At 35.4% G+C, this 22,536-nt stretch overlaps 1 protein-coding gene across 7 annotated transcripts in view; it reads right to left on the reverse strand.

Moving 5' to 3' along the window:
* The window catches only part of NKTR (natural killer cell triggering receptor), a 58,608-nt gene that overhangs the window by 3,625 nt on the left and 32,447 nt on the right, over positions 1–22,536 (reverse strand). For 4 of the 7 annotated variants that reach the window (XM_074283183.1, XM_074283187.1, XM_074283188.1 and 1 more), the window contains 6 exons: positions 21,553–21,640; positions 16,872–17,017; positions 3,765–6,665; positions 2,259–2,354; positions 1,221–1,280; positions 78–182 (listed from right to left, as the gene is read on the reverse strand). In XM_074283183.1, coding sequence (XP_074139284.1) covers positions 78–182; positions 1,221–1,280; positions 2,259–2,354; positions 3,765–6,665; positions 16,872–17,017; positions 21,553–21,640 — 3,396 coding nt within the window. The remainder of the gene's footprint in view (positions 1–77; positions 183–1,220; positions 1,281–2,258; positions 2,355–3,764; positions 6,666–16,871; positions 17,018–21,552; positions 21,641–22,536) is intronic. The other 3 variants (XM_074283186.1, XM_074283185.1, XM_074283184.1) reach the window with 3 other exon arrangements.

The raw sequence follows: 22,536 nt of genomic DNA on the forward strand, positions 1-22,536 counted from the left end.
AGGATGTAATTTCTTAACATAACTATGCAAAGAGTTACCTATAAGGACTTCCAAGAGTCCAAATTATTGACACTGACCTGGACCGCCTATTATAACTCCGAGATCTTCTGTAACTGTCACTCCTTTTGCTCCTACTTCGACTGCGACTTCTGCTATAGTAGCTGTCATAAGTGTAGGACCTACTTTAAAAATTAAAAACAAACATTTAAAGCTTTTCAGAGGTAATACATACATACATACATACACTGCTTTAAGAAATTCATAAATTATACATGCATAGGGTTTTATCTTGATATACTATATGGAGAAAACACAGAAATAAACTGTGTAGCAAAAAAAAAATTCTCATTAATGGGAACACCAGGTTTGTCATATTAAATATAAAAATATTAGCCACTTTTCATAATAAAAAGGCACTACAAAATTATTATAAGTGAAATATTGATTGAGGTTAAGAGAGCTTATTAGGCAATTATGTTCCATAAAAACCTGTCATCACAATTTTAAATCAGCTGTTACTTTTTGATATCTCCTTTCCCTAGCCACCTCTCTCCTACACAGTACTTATAGTCTACCCCAAAGAACATAAAACTCCTAGAGGTCAAAGAGTGTCTCTCTTTTTATCAGTATTCCTCAAATTTCAGGAACTCAGCCAATGCCTAAAGATAATGTGTTGAATATCTGCTTTGTCTTTCATTCATCTATAATGCATTGATGCATAAATTTTCCGAAAGCCTTTAATTTTTAAAAAACAACTCTATTCAATTTATTTTAATTTTGAAGAGGAATATTTTAAATGAATGAATTGTGACATAAACAACAATATCAGCATCAATGGAGGAGTGTGGTATAGTATATACAGCTCCAGCCTACACTCCATTTTACCAACTGCATAATCCTGGATAAATCTCTCTTTCTGAGCCTCCATTTTTATCAAAACTGATTAGGGATAATAAGGGATAATATTAACTCATGAGGTTGCTATGATTAAAGTATTCTATAAGTTCAATTCCATGAATATTTAACAAACACCTACTAATTGTTAAGTTCTGTAGTATGTGCTGGAGATATAATGACAAAAATGAACAGTCCCTGCCCACAAGGGGGGTAACATGTATACAGCATATATACAAAATAATTAATGGGGGAGAGAACGTAAATCTTTGAAATTCTGTAATAATGTCAATTATCTCGTTATTACATAAAAATGCAATTCAAACCTGGATCGACTGTGATGATCATAAGAGCTGCTCCTAGATCGGCTTCTGCTGTATGTCCTACTATTGAATATTTACAGGGAAAAATTTGGTAGATCAATTAAAATGGGCTATATATATATATAATTACAGAAATCCAAATATTTATCAATCAGTAATAAAGTAAACTCAACGACAAACTTCTAAAATATATAGCTATGCAATTTCTATTTTAGTCTTGAAAATACAGCAGCATTGTACATCAAAGACCTATTATTGCTTACCAACTCTTCTGTTTGGATATTTTCAAAACACAGGTACTACATAAAATGCTACGACACTAAGTTTGCTACTAAGTTTGCTATATCTGGCATTGGGGTGGGGAACTAATAAAAGTGGATAGAAGGGATCTGCAGACCATGTGAGAAGGGAGCTGTCATTTTTGCAATGGGTCTGCAGAAGCAATGAGAAAGGACCTAGGGAACAGCTAGAAATGGGTATGGGAACTGGAAGGTTCTGGGCTTGAGACTCTGTGATGAGAATATCAAGTTCTTTTCCTTAACAGTTTTCCCAAGTTCTCCACCCTAACAAAACTGATACCAAAAACCATGCACCCACCTATACCTTCTTATTTTCTACTAGTGATCAAGAAGTATATGCAATTAGATTAAAAAAAAAAATGGGAAGAACATGAAGACACCCAGGGTCTGTATCCTTGGTTCCCTTTCTTTGCTCCCTAGGTGAAGAGTTTGTACTTTCCTTCTCCAATACAAGAACATCAGAATCTAGATAAAGTAATTTCTTTATAGCCTTTCACCTTGTATTTCAGTTTAATCATCCTTTGTCTAGTGTTCACCAATCACTGCTTGCTCCTCTCAACAACTTCCAATATGCTTAAATCTTTTTATAGATATTGGGAAGAGATAACAGCAGTGATTGTAGAATGACAGTATAGATTGAAATCAGCAAGCATTCACAAGAGCCTACTATATGCAATATCTAATACCATTTAAAAAATATCCATGTTACAGAAACACAGTGTTCTTTATGAGACACACTTACCTGTGGCTTTTATAACTGTGATAAGAACTACTACGACTTCGTGATCGATCTCTACTGTACCATCCTCTGCTCCGACTTCTAGAATAACTTCTTGAACTATAATTCAGAAATAGTTTGAGATATGAATATAGCAACTAACATAAACATAACATAAAGTAGCTCAAATGCTTTGTAGTACAGTTTGAAATGTGATACTACTACTCTGAAAGTAATGGATTTCCCATCACTGTAAGTCCGAATAACATTATCTGAGATATTAAAAATGGACTTCCCTTTACATACTGTTTAGGTTCAGGCTAGACAAATGGCCTCTTTAGTCTCTTCCAACCCTAATATTTTGTGACAACAGAACTACCACACCTGGTCTCTAGTTTCTCATTCTCTGATGTGCAAATTTAATAAGCAGAAATGGTGCCAAATAAAACAAAGATAGAAGTGGCATCTTTACTACAATCACAGAACTGACTAAAAGGTACAAAATATATATTTTTTAACTACAAAAAAAAATATGATCTAATAGAACTAGATGAAGCTATCAAAGTTCTCTTGCAATAAAATGCAATGAAAAGATCACAAAATATTCTCTGATAAATCCAAGAGGTAACTTTTGATTATCAATACCAAAAAAAGACAACACGATAAAGATTTGGGATCCTCTTGTTTCTGGATAACACTGTGCTACTTACTTTTAAGCCTGGAATGTTATAGAGCCTCCTGGGTGATATAAACACGCAAGACTTTAGCCTAACCATCCACAAAGAAAAATATCAAGTGAATAAAGAATACCTATTATCCAGAGTATGAAATACAACTAAATGATTAATCCATTGAGCTAGTCTATGAATCCACAATTAGGACAAGACCCTGCAGGTGGATAATGCATAAGCTACATCAGAATCAAAGAGGAAAAAGAAACAGGGTTAGACTATAGTTGAGAAACTACATAGAACTTTCAATAATCCTGACTTCTTGCTTTAACATAAAAAGCCATCACATGAGAAAACAGATTCATCTAAGTACTGAAATATAGTATAAGGGGATGGGTAATGAGAAATAAAATATTAACAGAAGGAAATATTTTTAATAAGGAACCAGAAAAGGAGTCAGTCAACAACTTCCCATTACAATGCTCTTCCCTAGCCTTCAATAATGATAGTTTCATTCTTTTCACTATATAGACATTTATGGAAAATTTCTTCTTCCTTACTATTGGTATCTTCACCTAGAAAAGTGTACAACTTTGTCAACTTGACTATCTGAAGACTATTCTTAAAAATGATTTGTTTAAAAATTTTCCTTCTAAATAAATCTATACAATTATTAGGCAAGTCATAACTTCTATGGAAAAAAGTTTCTTCATTTATAAAATGAGGTTAGACTAGGTGATCGTGAGATCTCTTTTTAGTTCAGGTGTCTCGCAACTCTGACATTCTATCAAATAGGCGAGAGGGGAGGAAGGAGAAGGGGGAATGAGAGGAGGAAAACAAAAATCAGAAAATTGCTCACCGATAAGAATAAGTAGAACTTCGAGATCGACTTCTTGAGTGACTATAGGAGATAGACCTTGTTCGATGTCTTGATTTGGTTTCAGATTTACTTCGGGACCTACTTGGACTCCTGGATTGGCTATTGTCATCTCGGCTGGGAGTCTGCTCATCACTAGAGCTCTCTTGATTTCTTGGTCTCCGGTTTAGTCGTGCAGTTTTTCTCACTTCATCAAAGAGAGAACCAGGACGAACTTTGTTTTTGCTTTTGATTTCTATTCTCAGACCTTGTGGTTTTGTGTCAGGTACAGAAGGTAAAGTCTTAATTTCCATAGTACTGGAAGTTGTAGTTGCTGATAGATTACCCACACCTTGTAAAGGCTTCCATTTATTATCAACTATATTACTCTGACTTCTTTCACTCACATCTGACTTAACAGTATTTTCAACAGTAGTGGCAAACCCAAGATTACCACCATCCTGCTTTCCTACTTCAATTAGAGTCTTGCTCTCAGTAACATTGCTTTCTTGATTAATAACCACAGTTTCTAGATTTTCATTCTGCAAATCTTGGTTTAGGGTAATGTTTATATCTGGAGTACCAAAATTCAGACTGCTTGGAGGGGAAATCTCTAACTTTACAGGTGAATTGCGTTCTGGAGTACAAATCTCCATATTATCATCTGTCTGTACCACATCTTCTGTTCCACTCTGAATGATTTCATCATGCTCATTATTTTTTTGGGAAGTAGATACATTTTTTTCAGCATTTAAAATGCTGGTAGAAACACTGGGTTTACCATTGTCTTTAGAAAGTGGATTAGAATCTGCTGAGATATTAATCATATCATGTTTGCCTGAGTGGCTGCTGTCACCACAAAGTTTCTCAGTTTTCATATTCTTGTCTTTAACAATATCATTATTTTCAAAATCTTGTTTTTTCCCCTTTATATCCTTGGTAACTTGATTTTCATTAATCTCCTCTTCTTCCTCTTCACCAAATTCCAGTGGAGGTTGCCAATGAAACATTTCCTTTCGTTTCTGAACCTTGTGTTTTTTTTCTTTTTTTCCTTTGGATTTCTCTTTTACTTTTTTAGTGTGTTCTTTTTTAACATTCTTCTCTGATCTGTGTTTGTGTTTCTTTGATTTTCCTCGATGGTTTTCAGAATTGGAATGGGAGCTCTCTGAAATGGAAGATGATAGGTGCTGTCTGCTTGACTTCCAAGCACTCTCACTATCTGAAAGGATGTTTCCTGAAGATTTTGGCGTGGGTTTGGCCTTGACATAGGTCTCAACAAACTCTACATCAGATTCTGATGTAGCCTCCCCTTCTTCTTTATCAGAAATTGGCCTAGAATCTTCCTTACTTTTATTTATTTCTCGCTCTGAATTAGACTCAGAGTCCCATCTACTGCCAGCATAATTCTTCCTTTTAGATTTTTCTCCATTGAGAAGATGGTCAGATAAATTCTCATTCAACATCTTCCTTTTGGAATGATCACTATCCCACTCACATTTTGATTTCTCTTCATCTCTGTTAGATGATGCATTTTGTTCCGGTTTCTTATTATTGATGCCTTCTCCTTGGACATGTTTATCTCTTTCCAGGTTTGGCTGTGTAACTTTCCCACACGACTGTTCACTATCTGAAGAATAATCTAAAGATGACTTGCTTTCACTATCTTTTCTCTTTCGTGAGGATTCACCACCACCTTTGGCATACTTATTGTTAAGTGTTCTTTCAGAGCTACATACGTGCCTTTTCTTTGAATCATTAATATTCTTCTCATTGACTCTAGATTTTCTTTTTGCTCCTCTTCCATCATCACTGCTAACAGAATATGAAGATGACCTACTATATCTGGACCTATCACTGTATTTACCATGTGAATGGGATCTGGGAGTTGACAGAGACTGAGACCTTGAATGAGAGCTAACTGGACTCCTTGATCTTGTGTATGATCTTGAATAAGACCTACTTCTAGAAGACCTGCTTCTTGATCTTGGCGAACTCTCTGAACTTCTATCACTATGATATTTTGAATAACCACTCCAATCACTATCTGAACTCTTTTCCCTTTTACGATAAGAGGATGAAATACTGGGCTCTTTTACATTTGTTAAGCTGTATGTATTTGGGGGAGGAAGTAAATGTGTCGTCTTAGCCTTCATTTCTTGAATTCGTTCATAAGAGGGCTTCCAGGGCTTCTGTCCAGGTTTCCATCGTGAAGGTGGAGGACTATCACTTAGAGGTATTACAGGAATACTCTCAGCTACTATTGGCTGCACAACAACCTTGTCATTTGGTGCCACTGCTGCTCTTATGGGTTCTGTTTTGACTGGTTTATTTTCATTTAATCTAGGGGCTGTACTTCTTGGAGATTTAGACGTTGTTCTCCGACACCTGGACTTGGAATTAGATCTGGACTTTGACCTACTTTGAGAAGGTGATGAGGACTTTGATGCTGTTCTTGACCTAGAGCTTCCCTTGGAATATGAACGGGATTGGGATTTTGACCTGTAGTATGAATGAGAATCTCTGCTATATTGGGTTGAAGAGCTTTGTTCATCTTTGTCAGACTTGGACCAGCCCCTCTTAGATGAGTGCTGAGATGATGATGATGAATGAGATCTCCTTTCTCGATCACAAGGAGATTTCATTTGCCGGATTGAAGATCTAGAGGATTCAACATTTGAAAGTTGAGAAACTTTCTTTTTCTTGGTTGGTTTGTGTCTCTTGCAGTGTTTCTGCTTTTTAGCTTTCTTTTTATGTTTTACTTTTTTCTCTTTTCTGTGTTTTTTGCGATGACTGTCAGAATGTCTTACTGTACTAAGATCAGAATAATAGCCATTATATGACCATGATCTTGATCTTTGAGACAAGCTTCTTTCATCCCACCGGCTTGAACATGGGTCACTTAACCTATAAACAAGGATACAGAGTCAATGTATCATTTCATTAACTAAATTTTTTTTTTTTAATATTTCAAAGTTAAACACAATAAGTGTTTTGTTTTTGTTGAGGCAATTAGGGTTAAGTGACTTGCCCAAAGTCACACAGCTAGGAAGTGTTAAATGTCTGAGACCAGATTTGAATTCCTGACTTCAGGGCTGGATTTGACTCTATCCATTGCGTCACTTAGCTTCCCCGTAAAAGTATCCTTTTAAAAAAAATTCTAGGTTGCTACTAAAAAACATTTCACTACCAAAACCATGAATAAAACTTTAAGAAACCCTTGTAAAAAAAATAAAATTTAAAAAATACAGATTCTCTAGTGTCATAGAAAAAATAATGTAAAGAATTTAAGGCTTTCCTCATAAGTAATGCCAATAAAATAACACAGTATAATGAAAAGAGCTCAAGGATATGATTTCACAAGTCTTGGGTCTAAATTCTCGAGGTACTACTTTTTTGCCCATGTGACCCCTGAGCAAATCACATTAATTCCTCTAAGCCTGTTTTTTCACATGAAAAAATGAGAGATTGGACTAAATCTCAAAAATCTTTTCCAGCTCTAAATCCTATGTATATTATCAATTCATGGCCTTCTTACAAAGCAGGACTTTACCTAATGGATAATTTCACAAACATCCTCACTTCAGCACTATCTTAGACCAAATTGCAAATGCTCTGGGGTTTCAGGAGTGTATGTCTTGACCAATTATTCTAGCAAAGACATCATTCCTTAAATGGATGCCAGATATGGAGTAGAAAACTATGCTTTGAAGTAGGATGTAAGTACAATGCATGGTGTGATAAGAGCTGACTTTCAAGTTAGACAATATACAATCAAGTCCTGGTTTGGATACTTAGACTTAGTTCTTCCTTGGCTCTAGTTTTCTCACCTATGAAATGACTGGGCTGAACTAGATGCTTACTAATTTGATTATTTACTTATTAAATTATAATTCAAGCATTTACTTAGTGAGTACCTACTTTGCCCTGGTAACATCTTAGTCAATGAAAATATCAAACAGTCCTTGCCCTCAACAATCTTACATTCTTTACATTTAATACACTTACATAATGGAAGGAAAACACACATACACACACACACATGAAGAAACAGAATTTACACCATAATTTAAGTTTTGCAAAATGCTTTATAAATATCATAATTTGATCTTCATAGCAATCATTTTAGGGAAGTACTTTTATTACCCCATTTACAAAGGAAAAGAAGGCAAATAGAAGTTAAATGAATTGCTCAGAACCCAACTGCCATGAAGTGTCTAGGCTGATTGTGAACTCCGCTTCTTCCTGATTCCAGAAATACTAAATATTTTCAGTGCAGAGAGAGCTCACCATAAGACCTCTAAAGTTCCTCCAGTTCTAAAACTCAATATCCTAACACTTCTCTACACTATAGCAAGGAATCTGCTTCACAGATTCGAACCAAGCCCCAGAGAAGAAAAGTGGCCTACCCAAAGTCAAGTCCCCTTGCACTGTCACCCACTGGCCCAGCACTCTTTCTACTGGGCGATGTTGTCTCATTTGCTATCAGATCTTCAGAAATATATCTAGGGAACACCTTTTTACATAATTAAAAAACAAACAAAAAAAATTTATCATCATACCAAACTGAGTACAAAGTCAGAATCTTTATATATATACATATATATATATACATACATATATATATACATACATTATATATATATATTTCAGAGAACCCCCAGTTATCTCACTTTCATGTAGTTTATCCCTGAGATATGTGCGTGTTGTGTGTGTAGTATGTTCCTGTCATTATTTCATATGACATCAATCTAAGATTATGACTCCTAATGGAAAGGGTCATTTCGACTTCCGGCCAAGATGGCGGCGTGGAGGCAGACAGCTGCTTGAGCTCCTCGTTTTCTCTCAGAACTTACTTCATGACAAGCCTCTGACTTAATGCTTGACCCAGAAAGAAATCCACAAATAATCACCAAGAGAAGACATCCTTGAAAGTCGCCAGAGAAGGTCTGTGTTTGCTCGGGGGAGGGTCAATCAGACTGGGCGCAGACTAAGGGCAGACAGCCAGAGCAAGACAGACATCTCACACAGCTCAGACCCGAGGGGGAGGGGTGTGATCTCTGCCGTTTCTGTGAAAGGGCTTTTGCCCCAGTGTGGATGCTCCGTCTTGGCAGCAAGCCAGGAGCGGTGGAGAGGGTGTAAACACCGGAGGTGAAGATTAAAACCCCAGAAAGCCAGCATCTCTCAGAGCCCGGCCACCCCCAACCCTCACCTGGACTGATTCAGTGTGTTCTCAGAGCCTCAGAGCGCAGACTCAGTACAGTCATTGCTGTTCTGTTAGTGGCTCTCTGCTGCCCTACCCCCAGTCTGTAGAGGAAGCCCATTAATACCATCCAGCCCTATCCCCCGCAAAACAGACCAATTGTTTCTCTTGTCAGTTTGTTTTCTTTGATTCCTACTCTGACAAAATGAACAAAAAATTCAAAAGGGCTCTAACCATTGACAGCTTCTGTATGGAGAGGGAGCAGACTTCAAATGCTGAGGAGACTAGGAACAGACTGTCCCCAGATGTATCCCCTGGGAGGGATATAAGCTGCTCCTCAATACAAAAGAACCTCATAGAGGAAATCAAAAAGGCTCTCACAAGAGACCTGGAAGAGAAATGGGAAAAGGAAAGGGAAGCTTGGCAAGAGAGCCTGGAGAAGTCATCCCATGCATTCAAAGACAGAGTGGATAAAGAAATCAAATCATTGAGAAACAAGATTAGTGAGCTGGAAAAGGTAAACAACTCCAAGGAAAACAGGATTAGTGAGCTGGAAAAGGTAAACAACTCCAAGGAAAACAGGATTAGAGAGCTGGAAAAAGAAATCAGCTCTCTAAAAAATAAAATGGATAAAATGGAAAAAAATTCCATAGAAGATAAAAACTCAATTGGACAATTACAAAGAGATATAAAAAAAGTGAGTGAAGAAAACACATCATTGAAAATTAGACTGGAACAAGTAGAAATGAATGACTCAAGGAGAAACCAAGAGGGAGTCAAGCAAAACCAGAGAAATGAAACAATTGAAAAGACTGTCAAGTACCTTACCAGAAAGACAACAGACCTGGAAAACAGATCCAGGAGAGACAATTTGAGAATAATCGGACTCCCTGAAAAATGGGAGGAAAAAAAGAGCTTGGACACCATTTTCAAGGAAATTATCAAAGAGAACTGCCCAGACGTTTTGGAAACAGAGGGTAAAATAGACATTGAAAAAATTCATCGATCACCTACTGAAAGGGACCCTAAAATCAAAACGCCAAGAAATATAGTGGCCAAGTTCAAGAACCATCAGACAAAGGAAAAGATATTGGAAGCTGCTAGAAAAAAACAATTCAGATATAGAGGATCCACAATAAGGATAACACAGGATCTAGCAGTGTCCACATTAAAAGAACGCAGGGCCTGGAACATGATATTCCGAAAGGCTAAGGAACTTGGTATGCAGCCAAGAATAACTTACCCAGCAAGAATGAGCATCGTTTTCCAGGGAAGAAGATGGACATTTAACGAAATAAATGAATTCCATCTATTTTTGATGAAAAAACCAGACCTACATAAAAGGTTTGATCTTCAAATACAGAACTCAAGAGACTTCTAAAAAAGGTAAAAAGAAATCTTCAGAACTATACTTCTGTCAAAAAAATATGTAAAGAACATATGTACAATTTGTCTTAGAAACTAGAGGTGGAAAGGAGATTATATCATAAAAAAGTATAAAGTGGTGGTACTACATCTCATGAAGAGGCAAAGGTAACCTATTGTATCTGAGAGAAAGAAAGGAGGGAGAAGAACATAGCGTGTATCAATAGACATATTCGATTTATGGTGAAACTTCTTCCACTTCATTGAAAAGTGAAAGGGAAGGAGTAAGCTAAGGGGAAGGGAATACAGTAATTTCGAGGAAAAGGGGTAAAATAAGGGGAGGATCTTTAAGGTGGGGGAGGGATCCTAAAAAGGGAGGGCTGTGAAAAGCAAGTGGTGTTTACCAGTTTAATACTGGATAGGAGGGTAAAAGGGAAGGAAAGGGGAAAAGCATAAGCAGGGGTTAATAGGATGGCAAGCAATATAGAATTAGTCCTTCTAACCATAAATGTGAATGGGGCAAACTGCCTCATAAAGAGGAAGCAGTTAGCAGACTGGATTAAAAGTCAGAATCCTACTATATTTTGTTTACAGGAAACACACCTGAAACAGGATGAGACATTCAAACTAAAAGTAAAAGGGTGGAGCAGAACCTATTATGCTTCAGGCAAAACCAAAAAAGCAGGAGTAGCCATCCTCATCTCAGATCAAGCAAAAACAAAAATTGATCTAATTAAAAGAGATAAGGAAGGGCATTATATCCTGCTAAAGGGAAGCATCAATAGTGAAGCAGTATCAATATTAAACATGTATGCACCAAGTGGTGCAGCATCTAAATTCTTAAAAGAGAAATTAAGAGAGCTGCAAGAGGAAATAGATAGCAAAACTATAATAGCGGGAGATCTCAACCTTGCACTATCAGAATTAGATAAATCAAACCACAAAATAAATAAGAAAGAAGTCAAAGAGGTAAATAGAATACTAGAAAAGTTTGATATGATAGATCTTTGGCGAAAGCTAAATGGAGACAGAAAGGAATATACTTTCTTCTCAGCAGTTCATGGAACCTATACAAAAATTGATCATATACTAGGGCATAAAAACCTCAAAATCAAATGCAGTAAGGCAGAAATAGTAAAGGCATCCTTTTCAGACCATAATGCAATCAAAATAACATTTAATAAAAAGCCAGGGGAAAATAGACCAAAAAATAATTGGAAACTAAATAATCTTATACTAAAGAATGATTGGGTAAAACAGCAAATCATAGACATAATTAATAACTTCACCCAAGAAAATGACAATAATGAGACATCATACCAAAATGTGTGGGATACAGCCAAAGCAGTAATTAGGGGAAGTTTTATATCTCTACAGGCCTACTTGCATAAAATAGAGAAAGAGAGGGCCAACGAATTGGGTTTACAACTAAAATTGCTAGAAAAGGAACAAATTAAAAACCCCCAGACAAACACAAAACTTGAAATTCAAAAAATAAAAGATGAGATTAATAAAATTGAAAGTAAAAAAACTATTGAATTAATTAATAAAACTAAGAGTTGGTTTTATGAAAAAACCAACAAAATAGACACACCCTTAGTAAACTTGATTAAAAAAAGGAAAGAGAAAAAGCAAATTGATAGTCTTGAAAATGAAAAGGGTGAACTCACCACTAATGAAGAGGAAATTAGAACAATACTTAGGAGCTACTTTGCTCAACTTTATGCCGATAAATTCGATAACTTAAATGAAATGGAAGAATACCTTCAAAAATATAGCTTGCCCAGATTAACAGAGGAAGAAGTAAGTAGTCTAAATAGTCCCATCTCAGAAAAAGAAATAGACCAAGCTATTAACCAACTTCCTAAGAAAAAGTCCCCAGGACCAGATGGATTTACAGGTGAATTCTACCAAACATTTAAAGAACAACTAACTCCAATGCTATGTAAACTATTTGAAAAAATAGGGATTGAAGGAGTCCTACCAAATTCCTTCTATGACACAGACATGGTACTGATACCTAAACCAGGTAGATCGAAAACTGAGAAAGAAAACTATAGACCAATTTCCTTAATGAATATTGATGCTAAAATCTTAAATAAGATATTAGCAAATAGACTTCAGAAAATCATCCCCAGGATAATACACTATGACCAAGTGGGATTTATACCAGGAATGCAGGGCTGGTTTAATATTAGGAAAACAATTAGTATAATTGACCATATTAATAATCAAATTAATAAAAACCATATGATCATCTCAATAGATGCAGAAAAGGCATTTGATAAAATCCAACATCCATTCCTACTAAAAACGCTTCAGAGTATAGGAATAAATGGACTATTCCTTAAAATAATAAGGAGCATATATTTAAAACCATCAGTAAACATCATATGTAATGGTGATAAACTAGAACCTTTCCCTGTAAGATCAGGAGTGAAACAAGGTTGCCCACTATCACCATTACTATTCAATATAGTACTAGAAACTCTAGCCTTGGCAATAAGAGCCGAGAAAGAGATCCAAGGAATTAGAGTAGGAAGTGAAGAAATCAAATTGTCACTTTTCGCAGATGACATGATGGTATACTTAGAGAACCCCAAAGACTCTGCTAAAAAGCTATTAGAAATAATTCAGAATTTTAGCAAAGTCGCAGGTTACAAAATAAATCCACATAAATCCTCAGGATTTTTATACATTACCAACACAATCCAACAGCAAGAGATACAAAGAGAAATTCCATTCAAAATAACAGTCGATAGTATAAAATATTTGGGAATATATCTACCAAAGGAGAGTCAGGAATTATATGAGCAAAATTACAAAACACTTGCCACAAAAATAAAGTCAGATTTAAATAATTGGAAAGACATTCAGTGTTCTTGGATAGGCCGAGCGAATATAATAAAGATGACAATACTCCCCAAACTAATCTATTTATTTAGTGCTATACCAATCAGACTCCCAAGAAACTATTTTAATGACCTAGAAAAAATAACAACAAAATTCATATGGAAGAATAAAAGGTCGAGAATTGCAAGGGAACTGATGAAAAAAAAGTCAGAGGAAGGTGGTCTAAGTGTACCTGATTTAAAGCTATATTATAAAGCAACAATCACCAAAACCATTTGGTATTGGCTAAGAAATAGACTAGTTGATCAGTGGCATAGGTTAGGTTTACAGGGCAAGATAGTGAATAAAAATAGCAATCTAATCTTTGACAAACCCAAAGATCCCAAATTTTGGGATAAGAATTCATTATTTGACAAAAACTGCTGGGAAAACTGGAAATTAGTATGGCAGAAACTAGGCATGGACCCACATTTAACACCACATACTAAGATTAGATCAAAATGGGTCCAAGATTTAGGCATAAAGAATGAAATCATAAATAAATTGGAGGAACATGGGATGGTTTACCTCTCAGACTTGTGGAGGAGGAAGGAGTTTGTGTCCAAGGGAGAACTAGAGACCATTATTGATCACAAAATAGAACATTTTGATTACACCAAATTAAAAAGTTTCTGCACAAACAAAACTAATGCAAACAAGATTAGAAGGGAAGTAACAAATTGGGAAAACATTTTTACAGTTAAAGGTTCTGATAAAGGCCTCATCTCCAAAATATACAGAGAATTGACTTTAATTTATAAGAAATCAAGCCATTCTCCAATTGATAAATGGTCAAAGGATATGAACAGACAATTTTCAGATGATGAAATTAAAACTATTTCCACTCATATGAAAGAGTGTTCCAAATCACTATTGATCAGAGAAATGCAAATTAAGACAACTCTGAGGTATCATTACACACCTGTCAGATTGGCTAAGATGACAGGAACAAATAACGATGAATGTTGGAGGGGCTGTGGGAAAACTGGGACACTGATGCATTGTTGGTGGAGTTGTGAAAGAATCCAACCATTCTGGAGAGCAATCTGGAATTATGCCCAAAAAGTTATCAAAATGTGCATACCCTTTGACCCAGCCATACTATTACTGGGCTTATACCCCAAGGAACTACTAGAGAAGGGAAAGGGTCCTGTATGTGCCAAAATGTTTGTGGCAGCCCTTTTCATAGTGGCTAGAAGCTGGAAGATGAATGGATGTCCATCAATTGGAGAATGGTTGGGTAAACTATGGAATATGAATGTTATGGAATATTATTGTTCTATAAGAAATGACCAACAGGAGAAATACAGAGAGGCTTGGAGAGACTTACATCAACTGATGCTGAGTGAAAAGAGCAGAACCAGAAGATCATTATACACTTCAACAATGATACTGTATGAGGATGTATGCTGATGGAAGTGGATTTCTTCAACATAGAGAAGAGCTAATCCAATTCCAATTGATTAATGATGGACAGAACCAGCTACATCCAGAAAAGGAACACTGGGAAATGAATGTAAACTGTTATTTTTACCTTCTGAATCCAATTCTTCCTGTGCAACAAAAAATTCGGTTCTACACACATATATTGTATCTAAATTATACTGTAATATATTTAACATATATAAGACTGCTTGCCATCTGGGGGAGGGGGTTGGGGGAGGAAGGGAAAAAATCTGAATAGAAGTAAGTGCAAGGGATAATGTTGTAAAAAATTACCCATGCATATGTACTGTCAAAAAAATGTTATAATTATAAAATAAAATAAAAATTAAAAAAAAAATTTTTCCAAAAAAAAAAAAAAAAAAAAAAAAGAAAGGGTCATTTCTAATCCTTCATTCCATACAACCAACAAAGTCATTCATGCAAGTCTTGAGATTACTCCATTAAGAATAAAGACCCCTTCTCATTTCTAAAATATATAAAGTACCCTGTCAAATTTATAAGAATACTGTAACGTGCTGTTGTCTCCAGACAGTTGCCATTAACTCTCGTCCAGAGAAGTGACTTCCCTTCCTGCAGAGAGCCGCGTCAAGCCTGGTCTAAAGCAGAGACTCCCTATCTCCTCCAGAGCTGCCCTCTTTATCCTCCCAGAGAATGGGCGTGGGATAATGCAAGGGCTTCTGGGAAGAATTACTCCAGCCAATGAACTTGCTCCTCCTGAGCATTCAAGCTCTTCTCTAGGAATTCACAAGTAAAAACTACCAGGAAAGGCCAGAACTAGAAAATTGTCAAGTACCGACTTAGCACTTAGTAAGAACCTAACATCTCCCCCTTTCTTTTGATTTAGAACATAGAGTGGTCATGACCTTGAAACATAAATCCATCAATATGGGAGGCATTACACATAATTACATAGATTACATAAACACATAGTAACATAATAACATAGTAACACTGTACATACTAGAAGTATGTAACAAATAACATGATCAAATAATCATAAATTGAGAATTTATAAATGCCCATAAGTCCATTGTCTATTAGTCTCATCTTGTGTTAGGAAATCCAATGATTCCTGCTAGTTTTTAAAGTTCTTTAACAGTCTTCTTATTAGCCATGCTCTTTCAGTGTCAGATGTTTCTTAGAGAATACAAGTCATTCCCCAACTGATAAATGTGTCAAAGGATATGAACAATTTTCAGATGATGAAATTAAAGTCATCTATAGTCATATGAAAAAAATGCTCTAAATCACTACTGATTAAAGAAATGCAAATTAAAACAACTCTAAGATACCATTTCACACCTCTCAGATTGGCTAAGGTGACAGGAAAAGAAAATGATAAATATTGGAAGGGAAGTGGGAAAACTGGGATACTGATACATTGTTGGTGGAATTGTGAAATAATCCAACCATTCTGGAGAACAATTTGGAACTATGCCCAAAGGGCTATCAAACTGTATATACCCTTTGACCTAGCAGTGCCATTACTAGGTCTGTATCCCAAGGAAATCTTAAAGAAGGGAAAAGGCCCACATGTACAAAAATGTAGCACCTCTTTTTGTGGTAGCAAAGAATTGGAAAATGAGTAGATGCCCATCAATTGGGGAAGGACTGACTAAGTTATGGTATATGAAGATAATGGAATGTTATTGTTCTATAAAAAATTATGAACAAGCTGATTTTAGAAAGCCTGGAAAGATTTACATGAATTGATGCTAAGCAAAACAAAAAAAACAGGAATACATTATACATAATTAATAGCAAGAATGGCCAATGATCAACTATGAAAGACTTGGTTTTTCTCAGTGGTTCAGTGATCCAAAGCAATCTCAATAGTCTTTGGACAGAAAATGCCATCCATACCCAGAAAAAGAACTAAGGAGACTGAATTTGGATCAATACATGCTTTGTTCATTTCTTTTTTTCTGTTTTTTTAAATTTCTCTTATTTTTCTTTCTTTTCTTTTGCTGAGGCAATTAGGGTTAAGTGACTTGCCCCAGGATCACACAGCCAAGGAAGTGGCAAGTGTCTGAGGCCACATTTGAATTCAGGTCCTCCTGGCTTCAGGGCTGGTGCTCTACCCACTGCACCACCCAGCTGCCCCTCGTATTTTTCTCTGGTTTTTTTTTCTTTCAACATAATTCATAAAGTAATATGTATTAAAAATAAATAAATTTACTAAGGAAAAAAAGAATAAAGACCCTTACTTATCTCCTTTACTCCATTTTTCTCCGCTGGGTGGTCTATATGCTCTTAACCTCTGCATCTCTTCCTTCCAGTGAGGCGGTGTTTCACTGCTTTCATCATCATCAGACTCAGAACAAGACCTTGATCGAGGTGGTGTATGATACCGCTTTAAGAATAAAGATAAAATTTAAAGTCTCAGTAAACTGCTCCTTATAATACTGTTTAATTTTAAGTAGAATTTGGTACAAGATATTATCTAATATAATCCTGCTCTTCCTTGTGGTTGGAATTTCAATAATATCCAATTCTAAAGCCTAGTTTAAATAGTATCTCCTTCACAAAAGGTTACGAGTAAGTGTGCTTAACAAGGGATGCAAAAAAAAAAAAAAAAAATTCTAGGTGATGCAGTGGATAGAGCACCAGCCCTGAAGTCAGACGGAGGACCTGAGTTCAAATCTGGTCTCAGAAACTTAACATTTCCTGGATATGTGACCCTGAGCAAGTCACTTAACCCCAATTGCCTCAGCCCCCCAAAAAATCTATATGTAGTCTTAAACTGAATGTAGGAAGTAGCTATAATATATGTAAAATCTCAGGTATCAAATAATTTGCAATGGACAAACAAAAATCCAGAAAAAGGAACCAAAAATAAAACCTGGAGTCTCAATGCTATGAACAAAAATGTAGTGAGAATCAAAATTTAATGCAATTAATGCAAGAAGGCAAACTTATCTTGTGCATATCAGTGATGGTGTGATGGGATTCATAGCTTGAAAATGGTTCTAGAAGGAGATGCCTCATGTGAAAGGCACAAAATAGATATGAGAGATGGTAAAATAAAATTACATGTTAAAAAGAGATACTCATGTGAATCCAGAAACCACAAGAAAACAGACACAATTGAGAAAATTTGGGAGAAGCTCAATGAAAAGAGAAACTGAAATCATAATATATTATAGACAGGAAAAGGAAATAATGAGAGTAATAGACCAAACAGATCATAAACCTAACAGAGACAAGACAGATTAGTAATGGAGAAATTAAATTATTTGGACATGTTTACATGTTCCATATCAAAAACAGAGAAGTTAATCATTTTATGGCTTGTCATAGCAGTAATTTCATCATTCAAAAAACTGAAGAAAAGCTTAAAACTGTTGCTATTCTGGACTGGATTCTGACCAACAAAGAGGAACAGCTAAAGTAGAAATGATAGGCACTTGTTAGAGAAGTGACCACTCTTACATTAGAATTTGTGATAAGAGAAGAAAATCAGGCATCCTAAAATGTGGGACAGAAAAATTCAGAATTTAGAGAAAGGATAACAACTAGGGTTATATAATCTAATATTATATAACAACAAAAATTCTCACCTTTATGTAGAACATCAAAGTTTTGCAAAGCAATGTATGTCTATTTTATTTAATTTAATCCTCACAACATAAGGTAGAGTACTAACAGTAGTATGATTTCTCCCCAGAAAACTGAGTCTCAGAAGACTTGTCTTTTAGTATCAGAAAAAGTATTTGGACTCAGATCTCTCTAAACTCCAAGGCTCAAACTCTAATGTGCTCAAACATTTGGATGAATGTAATAAGAATACATTTAACTGGAATAAAAATAAAATCTTACATTCAGATTAAAAAAATACAAGAGGAAAATGATTAAATGGAATTTATCTGAAAAGGACTGCTTTTGGTAGCTTGAAAGCTCAATATAAATTAACAGTGTGATACAGCCACCAAAAATGCCAATGGGATATTATTAGGCTGCCTTAGAAGACACATAATATGCAGAAGGTTATAATTCCACTCAATTCTGCCCTGGGGAAGATTAAAAAAAAAAAAAAAAGATTAAGACCCTGCCACTCTAAGATGTCATAATATGTTAGAAGGTATGACAAATATATATGATCATAATATCTAAGTATTTAAGAAGCACAAATTATGCCTTTGTGAAGTGTGACGGGAGAACTCTTTACTGATTTAGAGGAAAGACTACAGGGAATCACAAAATTTCAAGAGTTAGAAGGGATCTTGATCTTTAAAGCTATTTAGTTGAAGTAATTCCTGACCAAGATCTTCTACAATCTATTGAACAAGTGGTCAACCATTTTATTCCAAGAACTTGAGTAAGAAGAATCCCACTATACTTTAGGCCATCCATCCAATCTATTGGTGAAAATGTTTTTCATTATCTGAAGAAGGAAATCAATGTCTCTTATATGTCTTCCCATTCTTTATACTATTCTGAGATCAATTAGAAATAATCTAATCCTAGTTCTGGTGAACTAGGTGGTACATCGGATAAGAGTCAAGATAAGGAGTAAGGAAGATTCATCTTTTTGAGTTCAAATCTAGCCTCAGACACTTAGTAGCTGTGTGACCCTGGACAAGTCACAGCCCTATCTGCTTCAGGTCCTTCATGAGCTGAAGAAGGAAATGGCAAACTTCTCCACTATATTTGACAAGGAAAACCCTAAATGTAGTCATAAAGAGTTGGACATGACTGAAAATAACCAACTACAAATCCTAGTTCTTCCATAAGGCAGTCCTTCCCCTTCTTGTAAGCAACCTTTCTATTTCCCCTAAGGTTATCTCATGAAGAGAAATTAAGACTAGTCCAATTAGGCCCCAGAGGGGCAGAACTAGTAGAGGTATGTAGAAGTTATACAGAGGCAGTTTCTCAATGTATGGTAAGATAAAGACAAAAAAAAAAAAAAAACAACCTGGACTTCATTACTAAAAACAAATAACTCATCAATACTCAAAATACATCTTTTCTATCTAAGTTAGATTTTTATGAGCATAATATGTATATATGTGTGTATATATATATATATATATATATATATATATATATATATATATATATATATATATATATATATATATATATATATGTATGTATATATCTACACTGAGGTTATACTTGAACTAACAGAAAGGAATATTCCACAGGAGATCACATCTTTATTATCACACAATTAACCAAATGATGTTGAAAACAAGCTGTTGCTGTACTTATTCATAGATACAAAAAAATTTCTTTTGATTCAGTAGAACAAATGACACCTGAAAAGACTACCGGTTCCTGAGCACATCAAAATTATACAAAATCTTAATATAATAGAAGACAATTTTGTTCAATGATTCTTTGTTCGTTAATATCAGGCAAAGTATAAAACCAAGAGATGGATCTCTGACAAAGATGTGTGATTGTCACAGAGGATAACTGGTCCAAGTCCAAAAGGGATTCTCTGTATATGATAAGATACTCCATATACTCCAGTTTTTGAATAACACTGTTAATTGCATCAATCCGTGGAACACTGCAAAACCTCCAGGAAAAGATTTGTAGTCATTCAAGAGAGTGTGGTCTAACTATTCAAATAGGAAAAATCTAGTAGATGGATAGTTATTAACCGGTATATGATAGATAATTAAATGAATGACAGAGTCTTCAAACAGTATGTATATCTCTTTATCTCTATCTAGATTCACATGTAGATCTAGATATATCCTAGAGGCTACAAAAGCATAATAAATTGGTACCAATATTGAATAGGAAGATAGCAAGCTGGAAAGCTTTTGAGATACCACAAGAAATTTTAATGTCTTAAAATTCTCCCTGCTTGGGCAGCTAGGTGGCATAGTACTTAGAGCACCAGCCTTGAAGTTGGGAGGACCCAAGTTCAAATCTGGTCTCAGACACTTAACACTTCCTAGTCGTATGATCCTGGGCAAGTCACTTGACCCTAATTGCCTTAGCAAAAAAATAAAAAAATAAAAAAATTCTCCCTGATTCTCTTTGAATCCTTTTAATACTAAAAGTTGCAGGGCTTGGAAGAGTACAGTCTCCAAAAAATTGAAAATGAATATTACTCAGAAGACAATGGATAAAGGAGAAGCCTATATGAATATGAATAGTATGCCACTTAGAACCAACCAGTAATTTCCATAGAGAGCTATTGCCAAGGCAATCCCAATAAACTTTGGATATAAATCATCATCTGCATCCAGAAAAAGAACTATGGAGATTGAATGTAAATCAATACATGCTATATTCACTTCTTTTTTCGCATCTTTTTTTTCCCGTTTTTTCCCTTTTGTTCTGATTTTTCTCTCCCAACATGATTCATAAAAGAAATATGTATTTAAAAAATACATATATTATCAAAGGAACATAAGATTTTTTTTTTTAAAGCTGATGATGTATTGAGTGATGAATAATCTGTGAATTTTACTGGTTTTCTGGTGATGTCAAAAATAAATAAATAAAAGATAATACATGGAATGATGAATCCACAGAAACAAACTTAAAGAGAACATGGATAAGGCCCATATGAGATAGGCAGACATGGATCTATTACAATCTGCAGTGGATATTCATATTCCTATTTATTAGAACACAGATCCATTTTAATATCTGAATTGTCTTCCAAAGAGTCTAGCCTAATGCTCTGAAAACAATGGGCATTTAATAACTACTTCTTGAGGTTATAAAATTAAAATAGATCTCATATCATCTACACAACTTTTAAAAAGAAAAGTCAGGGGCAACTAGATGGCACAGTGCATAGAGCACCAGCCCTGAAGTCAGAAGGACCTGAGTTCAAATCTGGCCTTAAACACTTAACACTTCTTAGTTGTGTGACCCTAAGCAATTGTCTCAGAAAAGAAAAAGTCAGAAGATACACACGATTGTTCCTCGTCCTTTAATTTTTCGTCCTGATTTTGATACAGATGGCTTCTGATCACTTAAAGCAGGTGCAACATCAGGAAGTTTCCTAGAGCAAAGGAGAAAAAAAAAAAAAAAAAGTAACAAAAATAAAGACATGAAAATTAAGACTTTCCTTACCCGAATATTACATTTTAAGAACATAGCAGGATCTATAACAAATATACTGCCAGCAATTCTGGAATTTGTTAAATAACTGCATTTTGTCCCTTGAGGACCAAAATTATTCAAATCATTTTTGATGAAAATCTTTTTTAAATGAATTACCCTCTTTTCTGTCTTCTTAAAGTATACTTCAATGTCATTTCTTCCCAATTTGGGCTCATTACAATGATCATCTGTTATTGTTCTGTTCTGTACATAATATTCTGATGTCTTTAAAAATAATGACATAGGTATCTTGCTGTATTAGAAAGAGCTCTGAATTTCATTTAGAATCAGAAGGATCTTGGTTAAAATCCTAGCTTTGCTTTACCTAAGCAAGATCTCTTCTGAATGAGATGAGGTGAGATCTTTCAAGACAGTTGTGAAAATCGAGTAAGGCTTCATCTACTTCAGAGTTCGAGTAGGCCCGAAGGACTCTGAAGTTCGAGCAAAGGGCATTGCCTTCCCCTTCTATGATATCATCTCCCTATTTCATCCAAATATGGGCAACTATGTACTTATTGGTCAAGTTCAATTTCATGGGTAGATCTCAAGTTTAGAATGTAAGACTCTCAGCCAATGAGGATGAGGGTCAGTGGTGGGAGGGGGCGTTTTTTAGGGATTAAAGGTGCTGTCCTGCCCACAGGAGGCGCTTCCTCTCTTCGATAGTCTACTCGAAGAGTGGGACGCCCTTCTCGCGAGAATGTACAATAAACTTTGCTTTTCTCTAGAGCTCTCTCCAGCTTTTTTATTAAATGGTGACCCCTCACCATTTCTGTACCACACACTTCATTTCTCTGA

This window comes from Sminthopsis crassicaudata, chromosome 1 (genome assembly GCF_048593235.1).
Source record: "Sminthopsis crassicaudata isolate SCR6 chromosome 1, ASM4859323v1, whole genome shotgun sequence".
Classification (NCBI taxonomy): Eukaryota; Metazoa; Chordata; class Mammalia; order Dasyuromorphia; family Dasyuridae; genus Sminthopsis; species Sminthopsis crassicaudata.